General features: G+C 50.8%; 1 protein-coding gene across 1 annotated transcript in view; it reads right to left on the bottom strand.

Annotated features, from left to right (window-relative positions):
• ARHGAP29 (Rho GTPase activating protein 29) overlaps positions 1-24094 on the bottom strand; it is a 163660-nt gene that overhangs the window by 82300 nt on the left and 57266 nt on the right. The window contains exons 3-4 of the mRNA XM_056526663.1: positions 18955-19098; positions 1631-1727 (exon numbers count right to left, since the gene is read on the bottom strand). Of these exons, the coding sequence (XP_056382638.1) occupies positions 1631-1727; positions 18955-19098 (241 nt within the window). The remainder of the gene's footprint in view (positions 1-1630; positions 1728-18954; positions 19099-24094) is intronic.

Genomic DNA, 24094 nt, shown 5'->3' with positions numbered 1-24094 from the left:
GTCAGTGATTCGCTGATCTGGACTGTGACTGATCGACACCTGACACTGGGAAGAGGATCATCGCACAAAAGGGTCAAGAGAAGGATAATGGAGGCACCGGGGGGAGCGGAAGGAGGTAAGTAAAGGATTTTTTTTTTCTACTACTTTTCTAAGCTGACAGAATGGACATAATAAAAAAAATAGACGTGTGCCGCTCACAACTATAAAGTCCCAGGTGTAAGTGGTTAAAATGCCGATCTCCACCGGCAAAATAAAATTGAAATACAAATTATTAACCACACCTCAAGGACCTCACCGTACAATATGGTGCACAATGATAAAAAAAAAAAGAATTGAGGACAGAACGTACTTGAAAAATACAAATGTTTTATTAACAAAACAATAAACTAAAAATTAACACAGAATATACAATAAAAAGCACCAAATTAGCTTCCTACTTAGATAGGACCCAGTGATCGGAAGTTCATTTGGTGCTTTTTATTGTATATTCTGTGTTAATTTTTAGTTAATTTTTTTGTTAATAAAACATTTGTATTTTTCAAGTACGTTCTGTCCTCAATTCTTTTTTATAATTATGCACCATATTGTACGGTGAGGTCCTTGAGGTGTGGCTAATAACTTGTATTATAATTATTAAAAAAACAAAACAAAAAAAAACCTCAAATAAAAAGCAAGAAAAAACAAACACTACTGCTGAATAACCTCGTAAATAGAAGGGGGAGGGGGGCTCCTCTGTGCAGGATCCTCATGTCTTGGTCAGAGGAGTTACAATGATCCATCGTGTATTCCACAAACACTGCATTGATATTAAAGGGGTACTCCACTCACCCGGCATTCGGAACATTTTGGTTCGAATGCTGGTTTTGGGCTGCAGGGGCCCGTGACGTCATGCGCCCTCGTGACACCACGCCCCCCCTCAATGCAAGTCTATGGGAGGGGGATGTGGTGGCTGCCACGCCCCTTGCCATAGACTTGCATTGAGGGGGCATAGCGTGATGTCATGAGGGGGCGCGGTTATGAGGTCATGACCCCTGCTGCCCAAAACCAGCATTTGACCCAAAATGTTCCGAATGCTTCCCCTTTAAAGAGCACAGTCCTATAACCGTTATAACACCTCCTGCACAGATCATTGCTGATCGCTGGGGTCCCCGGCAGGTGATACTGTGATCTGATCATGATCAGGGGCACGTCTTACTTTATTGTTAGTGTGCACATAATTCTTCCATTTTGCTGCCATTTTTTTCTTTTTCCTTCTATATCTTTTGATAATGGATTTCTTCCCTAGTGCCGCGTGTGCCCAAACATTGCCGCTGTATTATTTTGGCGCCCGGTTTTCTATGATTTATGGCTGAAGCTCGCTCTGTTGACACTACAATAAGCCCGGCTGCTGTACCGGTGATCGCTCCCGACGCGGTCCGTCAGATGACACAGCGCCCGACATGTTTCCAGTATTTCCCGATGATTGTTTTTGGGCGGTGAGTCCTATGCAGGTGCAGGTGGTCACAGGACCGATTGTTGTTGCCCAGTCATCTGGCTCCATCACAGGCTTCACCATTGTGCCACCAACGTTACACACAATTTCTCCCGACCCCTTTCATCTCACTGTGTGGCCCCCCGCTCCTGTACTTACACGTTGCCGAAGGTGAAGGCTAAAGTGTCGATGGAGGTGAAGATTTCTGCAAACTGCTCCCTCCTATTCTCTTCATTAATGTTTTTGAAGTTCACAGCTACAAGGAAACAAAGAAAAATAAGTAATGAATTGTGGGAACACAGCCTCAGGGGTGGTGAATAACTACTAAACATACTGATCCTATAGAGAGAGCAGCAGTATACAGATAGAGCTGGGTGGGGAGGTGTATAACCACTATATATCCTGATCTCAGAGATAGCAGCAGCAGTATACAGATAGAGCCAGAGGGAAGGTGTATAACTAATATATATATATATATCAGCAAAGAAGATAGTCCGGCACAGAACTGTAGTATGCAGGTAAAAACTCAGAACTTTATTTCAGCATAACGTAGTACACAGAAGCCTGTGTACTGCGTTATGCTGAAATAAAGTTCTGAGTTTTTACCTGCATACTACAGTTCTGTGCCGGACTATCTTCTTTGCTGCTAATTGTGTGAGCCGGAGGCGGTATCGGTGTGTCCGAGCACGGACTTAGGAGCAGCTGCGGGTGTGGTGAGCGGCAATCCATTGTTGTGCATATATATATTATATATATATTATATATTATATATTATATATTATATATATATATATATATATATATATATACACACACACACACACACACACACACAGATCCCATAGACATAGCAGCAGTATACAGATAGAGCTGGATGGTAGGTGAATAACTAATATATACTGATTCCATAGAGATAGCAGCAGTATACAGATAGAGTTGGAGGAGAGGTAAATAACTACAACATATACTGATCCCATAGAGATAACAGCAGCAGTACACAGATAGAGCTGGATGGTAGGTGAATAACTAATATATATCCTAATCTCAGAGATAGCAGCAGCAGTATACAGATAGCGCTGAAGGGGAGGTGAAAAACTAATTTTATATATATACTGATCCCATAGAGCTAGCAGCAGCAGTATACAGATAGAGCTGTAGCAAAACTACAACATCTACCAGCATGCCCGGACAGCTTGCTACAGCTGGAGGGTTACTGTACGGAAACCACTGCTCTAATCTATAGTGGTTATTTCTTTGAGTCGGCGGAAGGTGTGCACACATTATTCCCACATAACACGGCGTCTTAAGAGTAAAATTTGCATAACAAAGCTCCGTCCGTGGTGCCGACCATATGATCCATCCCCCGGCAACAAGACTTAATGGCCGTTCATCAACTTAGAGGAGATGAAGAAGAAGCTTTTGTGTGACCTGAAGGACTCTCTGAGTGCGCTCTTTAATCCTGTAGGAGTGACTCACGTCGTTACAATGGGTTACTCCTCTTCCCACCATATTCTCTACAGATTCCTCCCTGAAGTGGCCGAGGACTCTGCTATTGTGTCGTGACCAAAGGTCATGGAGAGTGTCCTCAAGAAACCCAGAGATGGACGTCTCCCACCCAGCAAGACCTCCCGGGGGAGAGGAGATCAGCTAAGGACGGCGGATCCTGATCAAGGGAGACAAAACCACCTAACAGGACCGGGGGAGACAAAACTAACAAATAGGACCGGGGGGGGGGGGGGGAGTCAAAACCAACAGACAGGATCGGGGGGGATTGGGGAAGACAAAACCAACAAATAGGATCGGGGGGGAGTCAAAACCAACTAATAGGATTGGGGTGGGGTGGTGGAGTACCACCTAATGGGATCGAGGAAGACAAAACCAACTTATAGGATCGGGGGGGAGGGGGGGGGGGGGGGGGGAGAGACAAAACCAACTAATAGGATGGAGAACAGATCTGCAGGATTCAATATAAGCAAAAGGTTCTCCATATTACAAGGACGTATAAAGGACGGCCACTGTCCCTAACCTCTATTTAGCTTCCAATGAAGTCATCTTGCGACAGGTCATAGGACTTGGACAGAGGGTAACAACGTGGAGGGAGGGTCTCCTGCCGGGATGCCCACCAATGTCCAAGAGCAGAGAAGGAGCCCTGGAACCAACTAAAGGTCCAAGGATTACATGGCCGCCCCCCCAGGAGACCACAGAGACCACCAGGGATTATGGGATATGACGGATCAAAGGCGATTTACAAGGTTGGGGACATGGACCCAACATACACTGAGGACTGCACAAAAAAGAGACCAATGTGCAGGAGGAGGTAATCCACTGATAGACCCTTCTCTGTGCCCCCGACCCAGAGCCCTCTATCCCCCCCCCCCTCTAGACTCCTCTACCCCCCCCTCTCCCCACTCTTCCTCCTCTCTCGTCCCTCCCCCCACTCTTCCTCCTCTCTCGTCCCTCCCCCCACTCTTCCTCCTCTCTCGTCCCTCCCCCCACTCTTCCTCCTCTCTCGTCCCTCCCCCCACTCTTCCTCCTCTCTCGTCCCTCCCCCCACTCTTCCTCCTCTCTCGTCCCTCCCCCCATTCTTCCTCCTCTCTCGTCCCTCCTATGTCCCCTCTTACTCTATATCCCTCTATCCTCCTCCTTCTATCCTCCAGTAATGGCTTATATTCCATGGCTAAAATCCCGCACGCCGCTCCTTCTATCCCTCACAGAAATCCCCTATAAAAAGAGACAATAGGGAGACTCCTGCATAAAATAATGGACAAAACAAAAAATACCTTCATTTAGAAAGTTTACCCCCTCCTCCTCCTTCTGATCCTAATAAATAAATACAGATATATCTCTACTGTAACTACACACACCAGCCTGATCACTGCTGGTGTGTGTTAAAGGGGACCCCTTAAACAACATTAGAGGAGATGGAGAACCCCTTTAACAACATTAGAGGAGATGGAGAACCCCTTTAACAACGTTAGAGGAGATGGAGAACCCCTTTAACAACGTTAGAGGAGATGGAGAACCCCTTTAACAACATTAGAGGAGATGGAGAATCCCTTTAACAACATTAGAGGAGATGGAGAACCCCTTTAACAACATTAGAGGAGATGGAGAACCCCTTTAAGCCAATGTTCAGATGATTTCAGCCGCGGACGGTTACGCCATAAGGTTGAGGCGAACTTTAAAGTTGGTTTGTTGGAATAAATAAATAAATAAAAAGATTCTGTGGACTTTAGAATCGGCTGCACGTTCGCTCGGTTACAGATTTGTTAAAGGGAAAAATAAATCTGCAATGAAAACTTTGGCGGATTTGATGGAGGTTTTGGGTGAAGATGGATGGAGATCCACACTGGTCCGCCCTGTCTGAACGCGCCCTTATCCTATATCTGACCGCAGACGTGAAACACAAAGTCACAACCAGAAGAAAACATCCAGCGGGGGAGCGAGAAGAGTCACATTCTTCTGCAGACACCTGATTGAGTCTTCTACATGGACCCGGACGCCCCTTCCTGTCCTCCCATCTGTTTTAGTAAATCCATTGTATTCATGATCGGCAGACACCGGGGCGGAGAACAAACACCACACGTGAACCTAAATATACTCCAAAAGGAGCGGGCGGGAGCGGCACTGAGCACAACAACATCTGTGGTCACCGACTATAGAAGCGGTAAAACTGGTCGTATAGAACAAGATCTCCAGATCCAGTGAGGGGTCAGATAGTTCCCCTCATCATATAGACAAAAACATGAGGAAAATCACCGGAACATCTGACAGATGGGGGAAAGTCTATGGACGTCTCCGAAAGAAAGTTCTTTATTAATGTGTGCGCAATAATATGGTGAAAAAGACATATTCCACAGCCGCATGTTCTCATACAGTATATAGTGCAGGCCGCTCTGACCAGTTCAGAGTGAAATAAGACTGTGCTGGAGACTGAGCCGTCAGGAGAGGAGGGAGAGAGGCTGGAGACTGAGCTGTCAGGAGAGGAGAGAGAGGGTCTGGAGACTGAGCTGTCAGGAGAGGAGAGAGAGGGGCTGGAGACTGAGCTGTCAAGAGAGGAGAGAGGGGCTGGATAGTGATCTGTCAGGAGAGGAGAGAGAGGGGCTGGAGACTGAGCCATCAGGAGAGGAGAGAAAGGAGCTGGAGACTGAGCTGTCAGGATTGGAGAGAGAGGGCCTGGAGACTGAGCAGTCAGGATTGGAGAGAGAGGGGCTGGAGACTGAGCTGTCAGGAGAGGAGAGAGAGGGGGGGGCTGGAGACTGAGCTGAGAGGAGAGAGAGGGGCTGGAAACTGAGCTGTCAGGAGAGGAGAGAGAGGGGCTGGAGACTGAGCTGTCAGGAGAGGAGAGAGAGGGGCTGGAGACTGACCTGTCAGGAGAGGAGAGAAAGGGGCTGGAGTCTGAGCTGCTGTCAGGAGAGGAAAGAAAGGGGCTGGAGACTGAACCGTCAGGAGAGGAGAGAGAGGGTCTGGAGACTGAGCTGTCAGGAGAGGAGAGAGAGGGCCTAGAGACTGAGATGAGGAGAGGAGAGAGAGAGGGGCTGGAGACTGAGCTGTCAGGAGAGGAGAGAGAGGGCCTGGAGACTGAGATGAGGAGAGGGGAGAGAGGGACTGGAGACTGACCTGTCAGGAGAGGGGAGAGAGGGGCTGGAGACTAAGCTGTCAGGAGAGGAGATAAAGGGGCTGGAGACTGAGATGAGGAGAGAGAGAGGGGCAGGAGACTGAGGGGCAGGAGACTGAGCTGTCAGGAGAGGAGAGAGAGGGGCTGGAGACTGAGCTGTCAGGAGAGGAGAGAGAGGGGCTGGAGACTGAGCTGTCAGGAGAGGAGAGAGAGGGGCTGGAGACTGAGCTGTCAGGAGAGGAGAGAGAGGGGCTGGAGACTGAGCTGTCAGGAGAGGAGAGAGAGGGGCTGGAGACTCAGCTGTCAGGAGAGGAGAGAGAGGGTCTGGAGACTGAGCTGTCAGGAGAGGAGAGAGAGGGGCTGGAGACTGAGCTGTCAGGAGAGGAGAGAGAGGGGCTGGAGACTGAGCTGTCAGGAGAGGAGAGAGAGGGGCTAGAGACTGAGCTGTCAGGAGAGGAGAGAGAGGGGCTAGAGACTGAGCTGTCAGGAGAGGAGAGAGAGGGGCTGGAGACTGAGCTGTCAGGAGAGGAGAGAGAGGGACTGGAGACTGAGCTGTCAGGAGAGGAGAGAGAGGGGCTGGAGACTGAGCTGTCAGGAGAGGAGAGAGAGGGGCTGGAGACTGACCTGTCAGGAGAGGAGAGAGAGGGGGAGGGCTGGATGGATCCATATTCTTTAATTCACTGATGGATAATTAGTATTTTGTATCTGTTCCAACCAATCATCATTGTAGCTGAAACTTCACTTCTGCGCCAAATCACAGAGTTCCCATCCTTTACAGAAGACGATTTCCTCTGGATTTCCTGACTTCCCGTCTCATGTTAAAGGGGAATTCTGCATCTAATCAGTGAGCACATACCAGAGACATTTCATGGGAAGCAAATTAAAGGGGTACCCCCCCCCCCCCCTATGTCATAAAGAGATGTCTTAGGGCGGTGTAGTCTAACTCATACCTTAAAACCGACCGGTAATCCATAACAAGAAAACCGTATTAGGCTACTGGGGACAGATGGCAGTGGTTGGTATCCATCACAGGTCACTAATAGGTTAATATGGAGTCCAAATATATCCACAAATACGGATACAGGGAATTTATATCGCGCAGCTCATATATTTATTTTTGGCTTAATTGAAAAAGACAAATTTATCAAAGCTCGTCACGTTACTCTATAACTTTGTTGCAACTACTCATCTGCATCTAAACAACAAACCCCATAAGGATAAGCTCCGGGCTGGAGTCAACGTGCGCAAAAATTGGCACCTTTTTGTAAAAAATTGCACTTTATAAATCTTACATTAACGCCAAAATAATGAAAACTAATGGCGTATCCGCGCTTTGTGCCTCCAAGGCATGGCTACCCGCCCGGCGACACATCTGTCCTCAGATCCAGACAGGTCCTCTTTAATTCCAAGACCGAACGTGGTGGCCAAGACGGTTGGGTCGTTCTCAGTGTATGTATGTAGAGAGTTGTGGATGGCAGCACACCGCGCTTTTCAGTCCAAGTCATAACTGTTATATGCTTGAAAAATGACTTAAAGGGGTACTCCGCCCCTAGACATCTTATCCCCTATCCAAAGGATAGGGGGATAAGATGTCTGACTGCGTGGGGATCCCCGCCGTATCGGCTGCGACACCCCAGACATCCAGTGCATGGAGCGAACTTCGTTCTGTGCCGGATGACTGGCGATGCAGGGCAGAGGCTCGTGACGCCACAACCATGCCCCCTCAATGCAAGTCTATGGGAGGGGTCGTCACGCCCCCTCCCATAGATTTGCATTGAGAGGGCACGGCAGTGACGTCAGGAGCGGGGCACGGCCATGACGACATGAGCATTTGGCGCTGCACCCGACGCTCTAATCGAATGCCGCTTGCAGCAGCCGAGATCGCAGGAATCCCCAATGGCAGCACCCCCGCGATCAGACAGCTTATCCCTTATCCTTTGGATAGGGACCCCTTTAAACGTAGTCCTTAGAAGACTGTATTAGGGGCAGTGAGATGAATGGGGCCGGTGCTGATCGGAGCACAGATAAGCCGGAAGCAGATTTTGAGACTTTGATGACATATCTGACAAAATTGCAAGGTCGGACCCTGATCATAAATCCCTTCTTGAAGCGGAGGACGCGGTGATCTCCTTCCTTCATTACAATGTACCACGGCTCTGGCGGAAGCTCAGGAGGAGGAGGGGGAGGCTTGCTTGAGATGTACACACTTCTCATATATAGCCCCCCCCTTATGCCACAAACATCTGACGGGAGGCCAAGTCTGGTAGGAGGGGAGGGGGGACGGAGGAGTCTGGTAGGAGGGAAGGGGGGACAGAGGAGTATGGTAGGAGGGGAGGGGGGATAGAGGAGTCTGGTAGGAGGGGAGGGGGGATAGAGGAGTCTGGTAGGAGGGGAGGGGGACAGAGGAGTCTGGTAGGAGGGACAGAGGAGTCTGGTAGGAGGGGAGGGGGACAGAGGAGTCTGGTAGGAAAGGAGGGGGGACAGAGGAGTCTGGTAGGAGGGGAGGGGGGACAGAGGAGTCTGGTAGGAGGGGAGGGGGGACAGAGGAGTCTGGTAGGAGGGGAGGGGGGACAGAGGAGTCTGGTAGGAGGAGGGGATAGAGGAGTCTGGTAGGAGGAGGGGATAGAGGAGTCTGGTAGGAGGAGGGGATAGAGGAGTCTGGTAGGAAAGGAGGGGGGGGGCAGAGGAGTCTGGTAGGAGGGGAGGGGGGACAGAGGAGTCTGGTAGGAGGGGAGGGGGGACAGAGGAGTCTGGCAGGAGGGGAGGGGGGACAGGAGTCTGGTAGGAGAGGAGGGGGGGCAGAGGAGTCTGGTAGGAGGAGGGGATAGAGGAGTCTGGTAGGAAGAGGAGGGATAGAGGAATCTGGTAGGAGGGGGTGAGGGAGACAGAGGAGTCTGGTAGGAGGAGGGGATAGAGGAGTCTGGTAGGAGGAGGACAGAGGAGTCTGGTAGGAGGAGGGGATAGAGGAGTCTGGTAGGAGGAGGATAGAGGAGTCTGGTAGGAGGAGGGGATAGAGGAGTATGGTAGGAGGAGGGGATAGAGGAGTCTGGTAGGAGGGGGGATAGAGGAGTCTGGTAGGAGGGGGGATAGAGGAGTCTGGTAGGAGGGGGTGAGGGAGACAGAAGTCTGGAAGAAGGGGAGGGGAGACAGGGGACAGGAAGGAGGGGAGGGGCACAAAGGAGTCTGGACTTAGACAGAATCTCTTGTTTTCTGTGACATCACACTCTCATTCATGTTAATTGAATCATAACAGGTAAAATATCAGATGAAGTCGCATATGGCCGACCACTCAGCCCTAAACATTTTGACATTCCCGCACTGAAGGGGTTAAGAGGCTTACGATTTATTCGGCTGTACAGAAATAACTGCAGAGGAACAAAAAGAAAAATCATTGACACCCCCTAGGTAATCCTTCAGCTTCATTCTTATTCACCTCTGCATATAACCGTAAAGACAACAGCGCCACGTTAAAACAGCTTCTCATTCATTCCCACGAAGCCGCGGGGCCGGCGCAGACCTCTCCAATACTGCAGGAAATGGAGTCACCGCCGAAGAGCCGCTCCAGACGGCACAATAGTCTCTTCTCTCCGGACACTTCCGTCCAGAAATAGAAGAGAAGATGAGACCGAAAGAAAAAATGTCCACAGAGACAGAGAGTGTGCAGCCGGGGAGCGTGAACAATTATCAGTGTATAGACCCAAATATACTAACTTCAGGGCTCACAAGGAGGAGGAGTGCCGAGAGTCAGTACAGAACCAGGGGGGCCAGGGGTTAGTACGGAGCATGAGGTCAGTACAGAACAAGGGGGTGTCTGGGGTCAGTAGAGAACCAGGGGGGGCAGAAGTCAGTACAGAGCATGGGGTTAGTAGAGAACCAGGGGGGGCAGAAGTCAGTACAGTGTCTGGGGTCAGTACAGAACCAGGAGGGTCGGAGGTAAGTACAGAACCAAGGGGTCCGGGGGGCCAGTACAGAACCAGGGGGTCCGGGGGGCCAGTACAGAACCAGGGGGTCCGGGGGGCCAGTACAGAACCAGGGGGTCCGGGGGGGCCAGTACAGAACCAGGGGGTCCGGGGGGGCCAGTACAGAACCAGGGGGTCCGGGGGGGCCAGTACAGAACCAGGGGGTCCGGGGGGGCCAATACAGAACCAGGGGGTCTGGGGGGGCCAATACAGAACCAAAAGGGTCGGGGGGCCAGTACAGAACCAAAAGGGTCGGGGGGGGGGGGGGCCAGTACAGAATCCAGGGGGTCCGGAGGTCAGTACAGAACCAGGAGGGGGGGGGGTCTCGGCACACCGATTGTGGCACACCGATCTCGGCACACCAATTGTGGCACACTGATCTCGGCACAACGATTATGGCACACCGATTGTGGCACATTGATCTAGGCACACCGATTGTGGCACACTGATCTCGGCACACTGATCTCGGCAAACCGATTGTGGCACACTGATCTCGGCACACTGATCTCGGCACACCGATTGTGGCACACTGATCTCGGCACACCGATTGTGGCACACTGATCTCGGCACACTGATCTCGGCAAACCGATTGTGGCACACTGATCTCGGCACACTGATCTCGGCACACCGATTGTGGCACACTGATCTCGGCACACCGATTGTGGCACACTGATCTCGGCACACTGATCTCGGCACACCGATCTCGGCACACTGCATTGAAAGGAGGTACAGAAAATTCTTATGTAGCAAAAATTTCATCCAAATGGCCGCCATGTAATGATACATCTCCGCGGGCCGACATTAGCTACTCGAGTCAGGAGCCGGACCCCCACCCATCAGCTGATCACTGCAGTACCTCCTGTATAAGAACTCATCTGTAGTGATATATACAGACCTCTAATACAAGCGCAGAGGATTTCAGAAGGTGTGAACCCCGCCGTACTCTGCCAGTAAACACTGCGCAATACAGAAATCACAACCATGCACTATGGTTGGTGCTGGGGACGGTCCCTCTGATCTACTGGATCCACTCCTCGCACTATGGGGGGGGGGGGGTGCCAGGGACAGTGTCTCTGATCTACTGAATCCACTCCTTGCACTATGGGGGGTGTCGGGGAGAGTCTCTCTGATCTACTGGATCCACTCCTCGCACTATGGGGGGGGGGGGGGGGGGGTGCCAGGGACAGTCTCTCTGATCTACTGGATCCACTCCTCGCACTATGGGGGGTGTCGGGGAGAGTCTCTCTGATCTACTGGATCCACTCCTCGCACTATGGGGGGGGGTGCCAGGGACAGTCTCTCTGATCTACTGGATCCACTCCTCGCACTATAGGTGGTGCCAGGGATGGTCCCTGTGATCTAGTGGATCATATTAATAAAGTGACTAAGAAAACCCCCATCAGGCTCAGAACATTGGTGTAATCTTCAGTAGTTACGAGTCCAGCGACATACGGGGAACATCCTGAACATCCTGCTCCTCGCCGCCTCCCACAGCCCAAGGTTAGCAGATAAGACGCCATTCACACGGCACAGGCTCCACACCTATTCTGCGTACCATTGATTGACTTTAATAGGAAACAGTGTGAGGGTCACATAACAGATTTTTGTCGAACACTGATTTGAAAATGGCGACACAGATTTTTCGCAAAACACTCAATTGAAAACAACAAGAGCTGAAAATTCACAACTGATTTAGAAAAATATGTTAAAAATCAGCAGCCGTCATTGTTGCGATCCGAATGGTTATGGAAACTAACCAAACCCCCTAGTCCAAAGGTTTAGTTTTGGACAGTGTTTCCCAACCAGTGTGCCTCCAGCTGTTGCAAAACTGCAACTCCCAGCAGCCGTTGGCTGTCCGGCCATGCTGGGAGTTGTGGTTTTGCAAAAGTTGAAGGTACACTAGATGGGAAAACAATGGGTTAAAGTAACAGTGTCCTGGTATTAAGCTTCATACACAACTCAAAACAAACCACTTGAAATAATCCCCAAAAAATTAATAAATATACAAATTATATATAATATATAAATTATAATCAAACAAATATATAAATGAAAAATAAAATATATATTTTCGTAATGAGGACCTTAATCTGTGCCATGAGGAGATGCCATAGTGGGTGTGTTATAGTTTATTTACAAATTATATTTTTAATATAATTAATTTAGAAAAATTAAAAATAGAATATTTTTGCAGCGGGGAGCTTGATCTGTGCGGAGAGCCCTGCGGGGGGCGCCGGAGCGGGTGTGTTTGTAGTATAATTTCCCATCTTCAAAAGATGCAACATACAAAAATTTACCACTCGATTACACAAAGACAGAAGGGTCTACGCCGGCCATTTAATTCCAGACGTGGCCCACGAAGCCATTATTTTCCGGTGTATACACGGCCATGCAATAGAGCTGTCCATTCAGATTAAATAAGGAATGTCGTCCCCGTGTTCCCACGTTCCCCCTTTGTGAAGAGGATGTAGTCACAAGTGAAGAATGTGGATTGCATTTTGCCCGCGATCTAGAAAAGCATCGATCTAAGCCCGGAAAACATGGCAGGTTACGGGATCCGTGCAGACGACACACTTTACCCTAGTTTCTATTTAACCTGCATTCCCGGAATAGGATGTAATACCAAACCTAAAAAATACATAAAAACTAGTGATCCACACCAAAGACGTCACGACGAGAAGAAAAAGATGGAAAGTTACCGCAAAACACAACTGAAGAAACTAAAAGACATAAAAACGAAGACTTCTTACCTCGAAAGCCTCCCCGGGGGACGGACACACCTCAATGTGCTCCCAGCTCCGCCAAAAACACACAACTCAGTCCAATGTAAAAAGACGACATCAATTTATTTATATTCCAAGGATAAAGGGAAAAATTGAACGAAAAAAGTCAAAAAGAAAAAAGTTACGGTTAAAAAGCGAAAAAACAAAAGTTGTGATGGTGTCGGCAGCAGAAGAAGCGGAGAGAATAGAGATTGTTACACTGTAATCCTCGCAAAGCAAAAGAATTTATCTGCACTGAATACTTTTCCTGTGTCAGGAAGGCGGTGTCGTCACCGTTGCGTTGGGGCCTTTGAACTGTTGAGTGCTCGGGAAAAACATTTGTATTTGGAATGAGAGCTAATGGAAGCGTCCAAAGGAACGAAGCTGCAGCGAGGCCAATGACAGGACACTGGCCCTCCTATAGGGACACGCAGTAATGTGTAGGGGCCGATGGCGTCCTGTAGGGCCACAGCACTTTACTGTACACACTTTTCCCCAGGACATCCTGGCCGCACACAATGGCCGCACACAACAATGCACAATGTGAAAAGGTTTCGCTGCGCTCAGAGTATCTGTCGTTTCCTACTAATAGTAGAGGATTTGTTTTGTGTAGACGACATTTTTCTAGCAGCAAAAAGCTGACGGCCCGAAGCGCGAGGGCCCAGGTATGTAGGACGTGCCGCCCGAGTACTTACAGACGCCTCTCCACAGCTGAAGATGACGTCACAGTGTACAAGAGAGAAAAACACATTCCACAGGGACCCGCACTGACCCCCAGAGAGAGAAAAACATGGCAACCGTAGAGAGCCGCAATACCAGATGGAATCCGGAGACGGGGGTGGCGCTGTTTTCGGAGGAAAAAAAACAATTTTTCTATATTTTTAATCTTGGACAACCCCTTGAATCCAGATGACTAGTACAGAGTGACAGGACTGTGCAGATCCTCGGTGGTCACCAGTATAAAGTCACTTTACATTGGCAGCTGCTGAATTCTCCGAGCAGATTACATGTTATCCAGGAAATTGTCTTATTGATAATGTTTCCCCAACAGGATCCGGTTACATGTGGAGAAGCAGACGGTGATTCCTACCAGGTCCCCCGTACACATGCTGGGCAGAGGGGAATTGGGGACTGACTGCCAGATGGTGTCCCCTCTACCAACCCCACTGCTCCCTCCTTTCCACCTCCAGGCTCCTCTCCTTCCCCTCCTCTCCTCCCTCCAGGATCCTCTCCTAATTCCGTTCCCATTGCTCCTCGCTCCTCTCCTCCCCCTCCTCTTCTCCCTCCAGGATCCTCTCCTAATTCAGTTCCCACTGCTCCTCGCTCCAGGCTCCTCTCCTCCCTCAGTCCCTTTCCTTCCTCCAGAATCCTCTCCTCCCTCTTGTCTGTTCCCTCCATCCCTTCCTCTCCTCCCTGCAGGCTTCTATACTCCCTCACTCTCCTACCTGCAGGCTCCTCTCCACCCTCCATCCCTTCCTCGCCTCCCTGCAGGCTCCTCTCCTCCCTGCAGGCTCCCCTCCCTGCAGGCTCCCCTCCCTGCAGGCTCCTCTCCTCCGTCCGTCCGTCCCTACCTACCTCTCCTCCCTCAAGGATCCTCCCCTATGTCCCTTCCTCCAGGCTCCTGCTCCTCTTCCTCTCCCTTCCTCTGTCCCTTCCTCTCCTCCCCCCAGGCTCCTTTCCTCTGTCCCTTACTCTCCTACCTCCAGGCTCCTCTCCTCCCTTCCTTCCTTCCTCTCCTCCCTCCAGGCTCCTCCTCTGTCCCTTCCTCTCCTCCCCTCTGTCACTTCCTCTCCTCCCTCCAGGCTCCTCTCCTCTGTCCCTTCCTCTCCTCCCTCCAGGCTCCTCTCCTCTGTCCCTTCCTCTCCTCCCTCCAGGCTCCTCTCCTCCATCCCCTCCTCCCTCCAGGCTCCTCTCCTCAGTCCCCTCCTCTCCTACCTCCTCCAGGATTCTCTGCTCCCCTTCCCAGACTCCTCTGTCCTTCCTCAGCACCCCTTGCAGAGCAGTACCTCCACGAGAATAAATTCTGATACCCCACATAGCCGACCCTTGTTTTCCCGACACACATAAGTTGGCTGTTCCCACCAAGTTCGGCGGGTGCAGTAGGCTTTGGCTGTGATGAACCAAAAGAGTGTTTACCAGAGAAAGAGTCACTTCCCTGCATCACCTTTATGGCGTCTATCCAAGAATGAAGGCAAAAAGAAAAAGGGGTTTCCAGATGACATAAGCCCCTCAGGCATCATAAAACATGTCTGTCTTTACAGTGAAGCCTCAACTCCTGGGCAACTATAAGACTTTGGCCTAAAAATAGGAAGTGGTAAAGCGCCTGCTGCGGGGGTCAATCCAACAAGTTACAGTATTTCCCATTATGTCCTGAGCAACGCATGCATTATGTGACGCGTAGGACCACCCGGCACATACCGTGGCATCTACGTAATACGTTTTGTTCTATTATATGTAAAACAGCAGTGTTTCCAAACCAGGGTGCCTTCAGATGTTGCAAAACTACAACTCCCAGCATGCCCGGACAGCCAATGGCTGTAGTTTTGTAACAGAGAGTAAACCTGCAGCGCTCAATGATCTTCTCTAGCCTGCAGATTCCCCGATACTGTACAACACTTCCCAGAGCCCGTATACTCTTCACAATCACCTGGTATCTGCGGCTCTTTATCGGGGTTTCACCACTACATTAAACACTTTGTATTACAAGGAGGACAGAGCGCCTCCTGTATTCCGGGATACGTGACCGATGGAATCTCAGCAATGCGCCTCCGTGATAAACCCAACACCGCGCCATCTATCTAGTAACAGAGTCCGATACGGCCGTTCTCTAAAAAACATACGATAATAGGACAGAACCGGCAGGAGAGAAGATCTGAGGACCTGGGCCCCAGCATCGCATCACATTCAAATGAAAAAAATAAAAATCTCAAAAAATTCCATGAGAAAAGAGCAGAATTTACAGATTTCAGCTGGGAGATGATGGGATATCAGATCAGATATCTTAGGAGCCAGATACACAATGTGTCAGCCAACCCCCAGGTGGACCGCCACCACATTACCCAACCATACTCCTCTCCTTCATCCATCTCCTGCCAACTCTGGTTGAATCTGACGGACATGAGTCTCTTTCTTCCTTCCATACTATGTAACATTCACAATGGCAGCCATGTTGTTCACTATGATGGTAATACTCCATTGGGCATCGCTAACTATAATCCTCATCATCACCGATCCAGATACCGGCCTCGGAGAAGAAACGTTCTGCACCTGTTCACACTAGATCCAACAACTGAAGTGGATCATTAACAACGACATAATGAAAAAAACATAAGTGAGGCCATAAAAAAAATAATAATAATTGAGGCCAACTTCGTACCGAGCCCACCAAGAAGTGACGGACGTCCTAGCAACAAACAAAGGACCAGAGATCAGCAAATCCATATACATCCATATAGGCACTCAAAGGGGCTGCAGAACATTAAAATAAGGGAAAGGTCTCAAAATTCCCAAAACAGCACCCCCTCCCCCATCCATGGCCTGTGCCCAGATTTTCAACTTTTTTCCAGTCAACTGCCCTAGCCTGAACTGCAATACTAGACAATGAACTGAGGCGGCGCTGTTTCAGCGTATATAACTACTTAAATTGGCACTGACATATGCTAAAATCTTTTTATATAATGTAGAAAATAAGATATGTAAATTACGAATATAAATTGGTTAAAGAGTACCTGTCATCAACTAAACTTTCCCTGATCCCCCTCCCCATCTGTCCCTTACTCTAACTATGACTATACCTGTGTTATTGAGGTTTAAAACGCTGTGGAAATACCTTTTTTTTTCATCCCTCTTCATTAGTTCAGGAGCACTGTCTTTCTGAGGGGTGGAAGGAGGCGGGTCCCGGCAGGCATGATGTCACATGAAGCCTGGCCGGGACTCTGCTTCTGCCAGTCTTCCTGTAATGCTGCTCTCCCTCTACAGCAGTGTTTCCCAACCAGGGTACCTCCAGCTGTGAGCAGTGAGATAATACAATGTATAAGATAACGTGTGGTGAGGGGCAGGGAGAACGGGAGGTCACTGGCCTCTGTTATATGAGAGGCATGTGCAGGCTTGTAGCTCACAGTGCTGCTGAGCTGAGAGTACTGAACTTCCTGTGGAAGGACCAGAGCCCTTTCAGCATTAGTCCTAAAAGCTGTACACTTACTATGAAAAGCATAGGAAGCTGCCTGCAGACCAGGCATAGAAGAGAGACCCCTAGTGGCCAAAAGTATAAAATTAAAAAACTGGTATAAATATTAAGATTAATCTTTTAATTAAGATATATTACAATATGTCTTCATTAATGATTATGAACAACATATTAAAAGTTTTTGTTGATGACAGGTACTCTTTAACAGCATACAGGAGGACGTGCCGGCGGGGACAGCATACAGGAGGACGTGCCGGCGGGGACAGCATACAGGAGGACGTGCCGGCGGGGACAGCATACAGGAGGACGTGCCGGCGGGGACAGCATACAGGAGGACGTGCCGGCGGGGACAGCATACAGGAGGACGTGCCGGCGGGGACAGCATACAGGAGGACGTGCCGGCGGGGACAGCATACAGGAGGACGTGCCGGCGGGGACAGCATACAGGAGGACGTGCCGGCGGGGACAGCATACAGGAGGACGTGCCGGCGGGGACAGCATACAGGAGGACGTGCCGGCGGGGACAGCATACAGGAGGACGTGCCGGCGGGGACAGCATACAGGAGGACGTGCCGGCGGGGACAGCATACAGGAGGACGTGCCGGCGGGGACAGCATACAGGAGGACGTGCCGGCGGGGACAGCATACAGGAGGACGTGCCGGCGGGGACAGCATACAGGAGGACGTGCCGGCGGGGACAGCATACAGGAGGACGTGCCGGCGGGGACAGCATACAGGAGGACGTGCCGGCGGGGACAGCATACAGGAGGACGTGCCGGCGGGGACAGCATACAGGAGGACGTGCCGGCGGGGACAGCATACAGGAGGACGTGCCGGCGGGGACAGCATACAGGAGGACGTGCCGGCGGGGACAGCATACAGGAGGACGTGCCGGCGGGGACAGCATACAGGAGGACGTGCCGGCGGGGACAGCATACAGGAGGACGTGCCGGCGGGGACAGCATACAGGAGGACGTGCCGGCGGGGACAGCATACAGGAGGACGTGCCGGCGGGGACAGCATACAGGAGGACGTGCCGGCGGGGACAGCATACAGGAGGACGTGCCGGCGGGGACAGCATACAGGAGGACGTGCCGGCGGGGACAGCATACAGGAGGACGTGCCGGCGGGGACAGCATACAGGAGGACGTGCCGGCGGGGACAGCATACAGGAGGACGTGCCGGCGGGGACAGCATACAGGAGGACGTGCCGGCGGGGACAGCATACAGGAGGACGTGCCGGCGGGGACAGCATACAGGAGGACGTGCCGGCGGGGACAGCATACAGGAGGACGTGCCGGCGGGGACAGCATACAGGAGGACGTGCCGGCGGGGACAGCATACAGGAGGACGTGCCGGCGGGGACAGCATACAGGAGGACGTGCCGGCGGGGACAGCATACAGGAGGACGTGCCGGCGGGGACAGCATACAGGAGGACGTGCCGGCGGGGACAGCATACAGGAGGACGTGCCGGCGGGGACAGCATACAGGAGGACGTGCCGGCGGGGACAGCATACAGGAGGACGTGCCGGCGGGGACAGCATACAGGAGGACGTGCCGGCGGGGACAGCATACAGGAGGACGTGCCGGCGGGGACAGCATACAGGAGGACGTGCCGGCGGGGACAGCATACAGGACGTGCCGGCGGGGACAGCATACAGGACGTGTCGGCGGGGACAGCATACAGGACGTGTCGGCGGGGACAGCATACAGGACGTGCCGGTATTGCAAAGGTATAAAAGGTATTGCAAATGTCAGTGCCCATTTAACTACACAACAGGCGTCGATGAGAGGTCGGAGTCCCTCCACACCCTACTGAAGACATCTGCTGTATATCCCATATATCCGGCCCCCACACATTGGTCACCGCTGACCCCATAGATCCCTTTCTGGGTAGTAATGCAGACTTATGGCAGATCCTGGACCATCCCAGACACATGACCCCCGCACCGCTCACCTTTCACTTTGGCGATCACCGTCCCGGCAGCGCCCAGAATATCCACAGAGTTGAGGGTCTGGTGTTTGCTGATCACCCCCTTCAGCACCCGCAGCAGCTCCCCCAGACGCTCGTGGACCACGTGGTGCAGACTGTCCTGATTCTCTGGAAAAAAAAATTTAAAAAAAAGAGAAAAGTTTCATTAACCGGTCCGTGGTGTAGTATACAATGGCGCACTGTACGGCCCGTATGACCATGTATACCGTGAACATGAGGTAATTGTAAATGTAAACACAGCACAAATACTTCACAAATTATCAATAACATACAAAGCCTCTACGTGGTCCTCAAATTCTCGCTTTTCGGCACTGGACATTGGGGTTGCCCGATGACTTAGAGGTGACCGACCCACTCAGAGTCCATTCCCCGGCCCCTGTATTAGGGTTAACACACCCTTTAAAGCATTTGGGTCAAATTCTAGGTCAGCAGTCAAAAAATTAACAGGGAGAATGGATCTGACTACACAGGGTTGGATTGTAGTCTGTAGCCATGGAGACATATTAGCCCATAGAGGTTTACATTACATTGTAACACTTTGTCAACCAAGACTATTTGTACAGTGTGTTTGTGTATATATATATATATATATATATATATATATATATATATATAGGGCCTCCAGCTGTGACAAAACTACAACTCCCAGCATGCCCGGACAGCCGTTGGCTGTCCGGGCATGCTGGGTGTTGAAGTTTTGCAATGATACTTTATTAATTATTTCTTAATAAGACAGATCACCATAGGCCGGTGTTTCCCAACCAGAGTGCTTCCACCTATTGCACAACTACAACTCCCAGCATGCCCAGACTGCATTTGCTGAACAGGTTTGGGATTTGGAGAATGCAGAGCAGTAAATCAAGTAAAAAGGACATTGCGAATCTCACCATTGTGACAAAAAAAACGACTTTAAATAGAATAAAAGCTCAAAGTGCAAAGGAAGCCGCAAAACTGCGAGCGCATGGTGGTGCAGGAACCTGACGAACACCACAGAGGAACCACAGACGTGGCTGTCAGATCTGCACACGGGTCACGTCCGCCGTAACGCTGCTTCTCTTTCTCATCATCAGCATTAACCAGATGAGTCAGACTGTAACATGAAACATTAAAGGGGTACTCCACTGGAAAACATTTTCTTTTAAATCCACTTGTGCCATAAAGTTAAACAGATTTGTAAATTACTTCTACAAAAAAAAATCCCAATCCTTCCAGTACTTATCAGCTGCTGTATACTACAGAGAAAGTTCCCTTCTTTTTGAATTTCCTTCCTGTCTGACCACAGTGCTCTCTGCTGACACCTCTGTCCATTTTGGGAACTGTCCGGAGCAGGATAGGTTTGCTATGGGGATTTGCTCCTACTCTGGACAGTTCCTAAAATGGACAGAGGCGTCAGCAGAGAGCACTGTGGTCAGTAATAAGTACTGGAAGGATTGGGATTTTTTAATAGAAGTAATTTGCAAATCTGTTTAACTTTATGGCAACAGTTGATTTGAAAGAAAATGTTTCCAGTGGAGTACCCCTTTAAGAGAAGAATCTTACTAGAAGTTCTCTATGTTTTATTTGTACATTTGAGAGGGTGGCAGTCCGGGCAGAATGGGCGCAGAGCCTGGGTCAGTGAAGGGTGCGGCGGCTCCACCTCAACGTCACGCTCTGACCCCCCTGCTGTACACTGGTCCGCCGCCTGTTCCTACCACCACTGTAGACTGCCTTTGTCATGTAACCAAAAACAATTAAGCTCAATCAACCTGCGCACATCTGCCCATTTGGTTCACATGCTGGACACCCTGTCCGCCATCTACTCTACAGCCATGGTGGACCAGCTTCTGGTCTTCTTCCTGTACCCAATAAGAACTGAGCCCAAAGCAGGGCCCACACTTCTGCCTGCCTGGCTCACCTGTTAGAACCCTGTTTGCCACCCAATCCTACGACCGTGGTGGACCGGCTTCTTCTCTTTCTTGTACCCAAAAACAACTGAGCTCAGAGCATGGCCCAACACACCCTGTCCGACACCTATTTCTGAAGCTATGGTGGACCGGATTCTGCTCTTTTTCCTCTACCCAAACAAAACTGAGCCCAATCAATTGCCCTTCATCTGGCACAACACATCCTGCACGTCTGGTTCACATGCTGGACACCCTGTCCGCCATCTACCCTACAGCCACGGTGAACCGGCTTCTACTCTTCCTGTACCCAAAAACAATTGAGCCCAGCCCACAGCAAGGCTCAACAAATCTGCCTGCCTGGTTCATTTGCTGGAGACTCAGTCATCCATACCTACCACTGCTCTTTTTCTTGTACCCAAAAACAACTGAACCAAGAGCATGGCCCAACACAACCTGCATGCCTGGTTCACATGCTGGACACCCCGTCCACCATCTATTTTTAAAGCTATGGTGGACCGGATTCTGCTCTTCTTCCTGAACCCAAACACAACGGAGCCCAATCAAGTCCCCTTCATCTGGTCCAACACATCTGCCCACCTGGTTCACCTGCTGGACACCCTGTCCCTGGCCTCATGCGCAACAGTGAACCAGATTCTGCTTCTCAACCTTAACCCACCATCAAGACACCTCCACACCTCTGCTTAGCCAAGACCCAAAACCATAAACTTACCGCTGCTGAAGCCTAGGCAATATGGGAGAGCTCCGCCACATCAGTACCGTTCATCACCAGTGTGTCCAGCAGTTGCCTGACCACATCCCCTCCAGACTTATCCACCCCATCATATAACTTTTACCGTCTTGCCCCTATATTAGGGGGTTGCCTGGTAGTATACAACACAGACTCTTCCCTACCCTACGCCATCAAAGGTAGTGACATTAACCCCTTCATTTCATAAGAGCAACAGAGGAGTTTTATCAGTAGCTGTGAATGATGTGGTTCTTCTCCAGAATTATATGGCGCCCACAGTGCAGGACACGTCCAACAAGGTGAATATTCTGACACGAGGGACGGAAGGCGAGAAATTCTGATCTGAAACCTGAAGAAAGTCTGGAAACCATCTGCGCCAAGGGATCCGTGTGCCGGACGATGGTGGGGCCACATACTGTAAAGATGGACTAGTCACAAATCTAGGCACCTGGGCAAAACAGAATACCTTCCTCTCCACACAACACTACCAGGCCCAGGCTTTAGCCACCTTCTGCCTCTCCTCAGTGCATACAATAAAACTGTATGGTCTATAATGATGGACGACTGTAGCTGCCATACCCTTTCTGTAACCAGTAACAGCCATACCCCCTCTGTAACCAGTAATAACCATATCCCCTCTGTAACAAGTAATAACCTCCCAGTGGTCCTTCCTTGGGCCGCCATGACCCTGTCCCCAGTTGTACTTACCTTGGGCCGCCATGACCCTGTCCCCGGTTGTCCTTCCTTGGCCCGCCATGACCCTGTCCCCGGTTGTCATTCCTTGGGCCGCCATGACCCTGTCCCCAGTTGTCCTTGCTTGGACACTTTTGGTCGGTACTAACAACTAAATACTGTTAACACCGCACAAGACCGGCCGTTCTGGAGATGCTCTGACCCAGTCGTCTATCACTATTCGGCCATTACCTGTTTCTAACATCAACTTCAAGACCTGACTGTCACTTGTCCTGATATCTTCCCCCCCCCCCCCCCCCTATATCACTTGTCCCGAAATCTCCCCCCCCCCCAATATCGCTTGTCCCGATATCTCTCCCCCCCCATCACTTGTCCCGATATCTCCCCCCCCCCCCCCCATCACCCCAGTAGGCGCCATTGTCACCAGATAATCCAGAGGTTTTAATGTTTTGGCTGATCTGTGTGAGCTCATTTACTGAGCTTTTTCGTCTATTTTTAGTTCATGTACAGATTGATACATAAGCTGCATTATACTCTAAAACAATTCCACATAAACATCATTCAGCACCTCGATGTCAGCGCCCGATGGCCAAACAATGGGGTCTCCTCTTCAGGCGGAGCGCTGACCCAGAACCGTGTCACAATAAGCCAAATCTTCTGAAGAAAAAGCCGGCACACTTTACCGGGCACCATGTTTGGCAACTACGGCCGCACACTAGACAAATCTCAATGGCTGCCAGGAGGAGACGAAAATAATCAACCCCTCAAGAGGAAGGCGCAAAATAAACCACAGAGAGGTGCGAAGCTTGTGTGTCACTGCAGGTACACGGCAAAAACACAGGAAATGACTGAAAACACAAAAATACCATAAAAACACATCTACACAGTATAGACAATCAATGTGTACAGTATACAAACATCTACACAATACACAGTATATACACATTCCTTCCGCTCACAGCAGAACCACCAAATACATGAAGAAACACGACCCGACCGGGGACTTTCTAGGAATCGCTCAGATGCTCCGGGCTTCGCTCTCTATTTCTATAGCGATGATATCGAGGAAAACACAAAACAAAAGTCTAAAGTGTGAAAACCAGATATTAAATAGGAGCAAAAAAACTGAAGTGTCCCGTACAATGTAAAACAATGATCGTCCACTGAGACCCCCAAATATACAGAAAACACCTGGGCCGGCCGGACATGAGAGGGGGGATAAGCCACTGCCAGACACCTCTGTCCTCCAGGACCCTCTGTGCCCCTTAACTCTCTGCAAGCTTATCTGTCCCCCTCCGTCCCCCCCTCCAGACTCCTCTGGTCCCCCTCCGCCCCCCCCCCTCCAGACTCCTCTGGTCCCCCTACGTCCCCCCCTCCAGACTCCTCTGGTCCCCCTCCAGACTCCTCTGGTCCCCCTCCGTCCCCCCACCAGACTCCTCTGGTCCCCCTTCGTCCCCCCCTCCAGACTCCTCTGGTCCCCCTCCGTCCCCCCCTCCAGACTCCTCTGGTCCCCCTCCTCCCTCCAGACTTCTCTGGTCCTCCTCCTCCTCCCTCCAGACTCCTCTGGTCCCCTCCTCCTCCTCCCTCCAGACTCCTCTGGTCCCCTCCATCGCTCCCTCCCTCCAGACTCCTCTGGTACCCTCAGCCCCTCCCTCCAGACTCCTCTGGTCCCCCTCCTCCTCCCTCCAGACTCCTCTGGTCCCCCTCCTCCTCCCTCCAGACTCCTCTGGTCCCCTCCTTCTCCCTCCAGACTCCTCTGGTCCCCCTCCCTCCCTCCAGA

This window comes from Hyla sarda, chromosome 6 (assembly GCF_029499605.1).
Source record: "Hyla sarda isolate aHylSar1 chromosome 6, aHylSar1.hap1, whole genome shotgun sequence".
Lineage (NCBI taxonomy): Eukaryota > Metazoa > Chordata > Amphibia > Anura > Hylidae > Hyla > Hyla sarda.
This window is presented reverse-complemented; position numbering and strand designations above follow the sequence as displayed.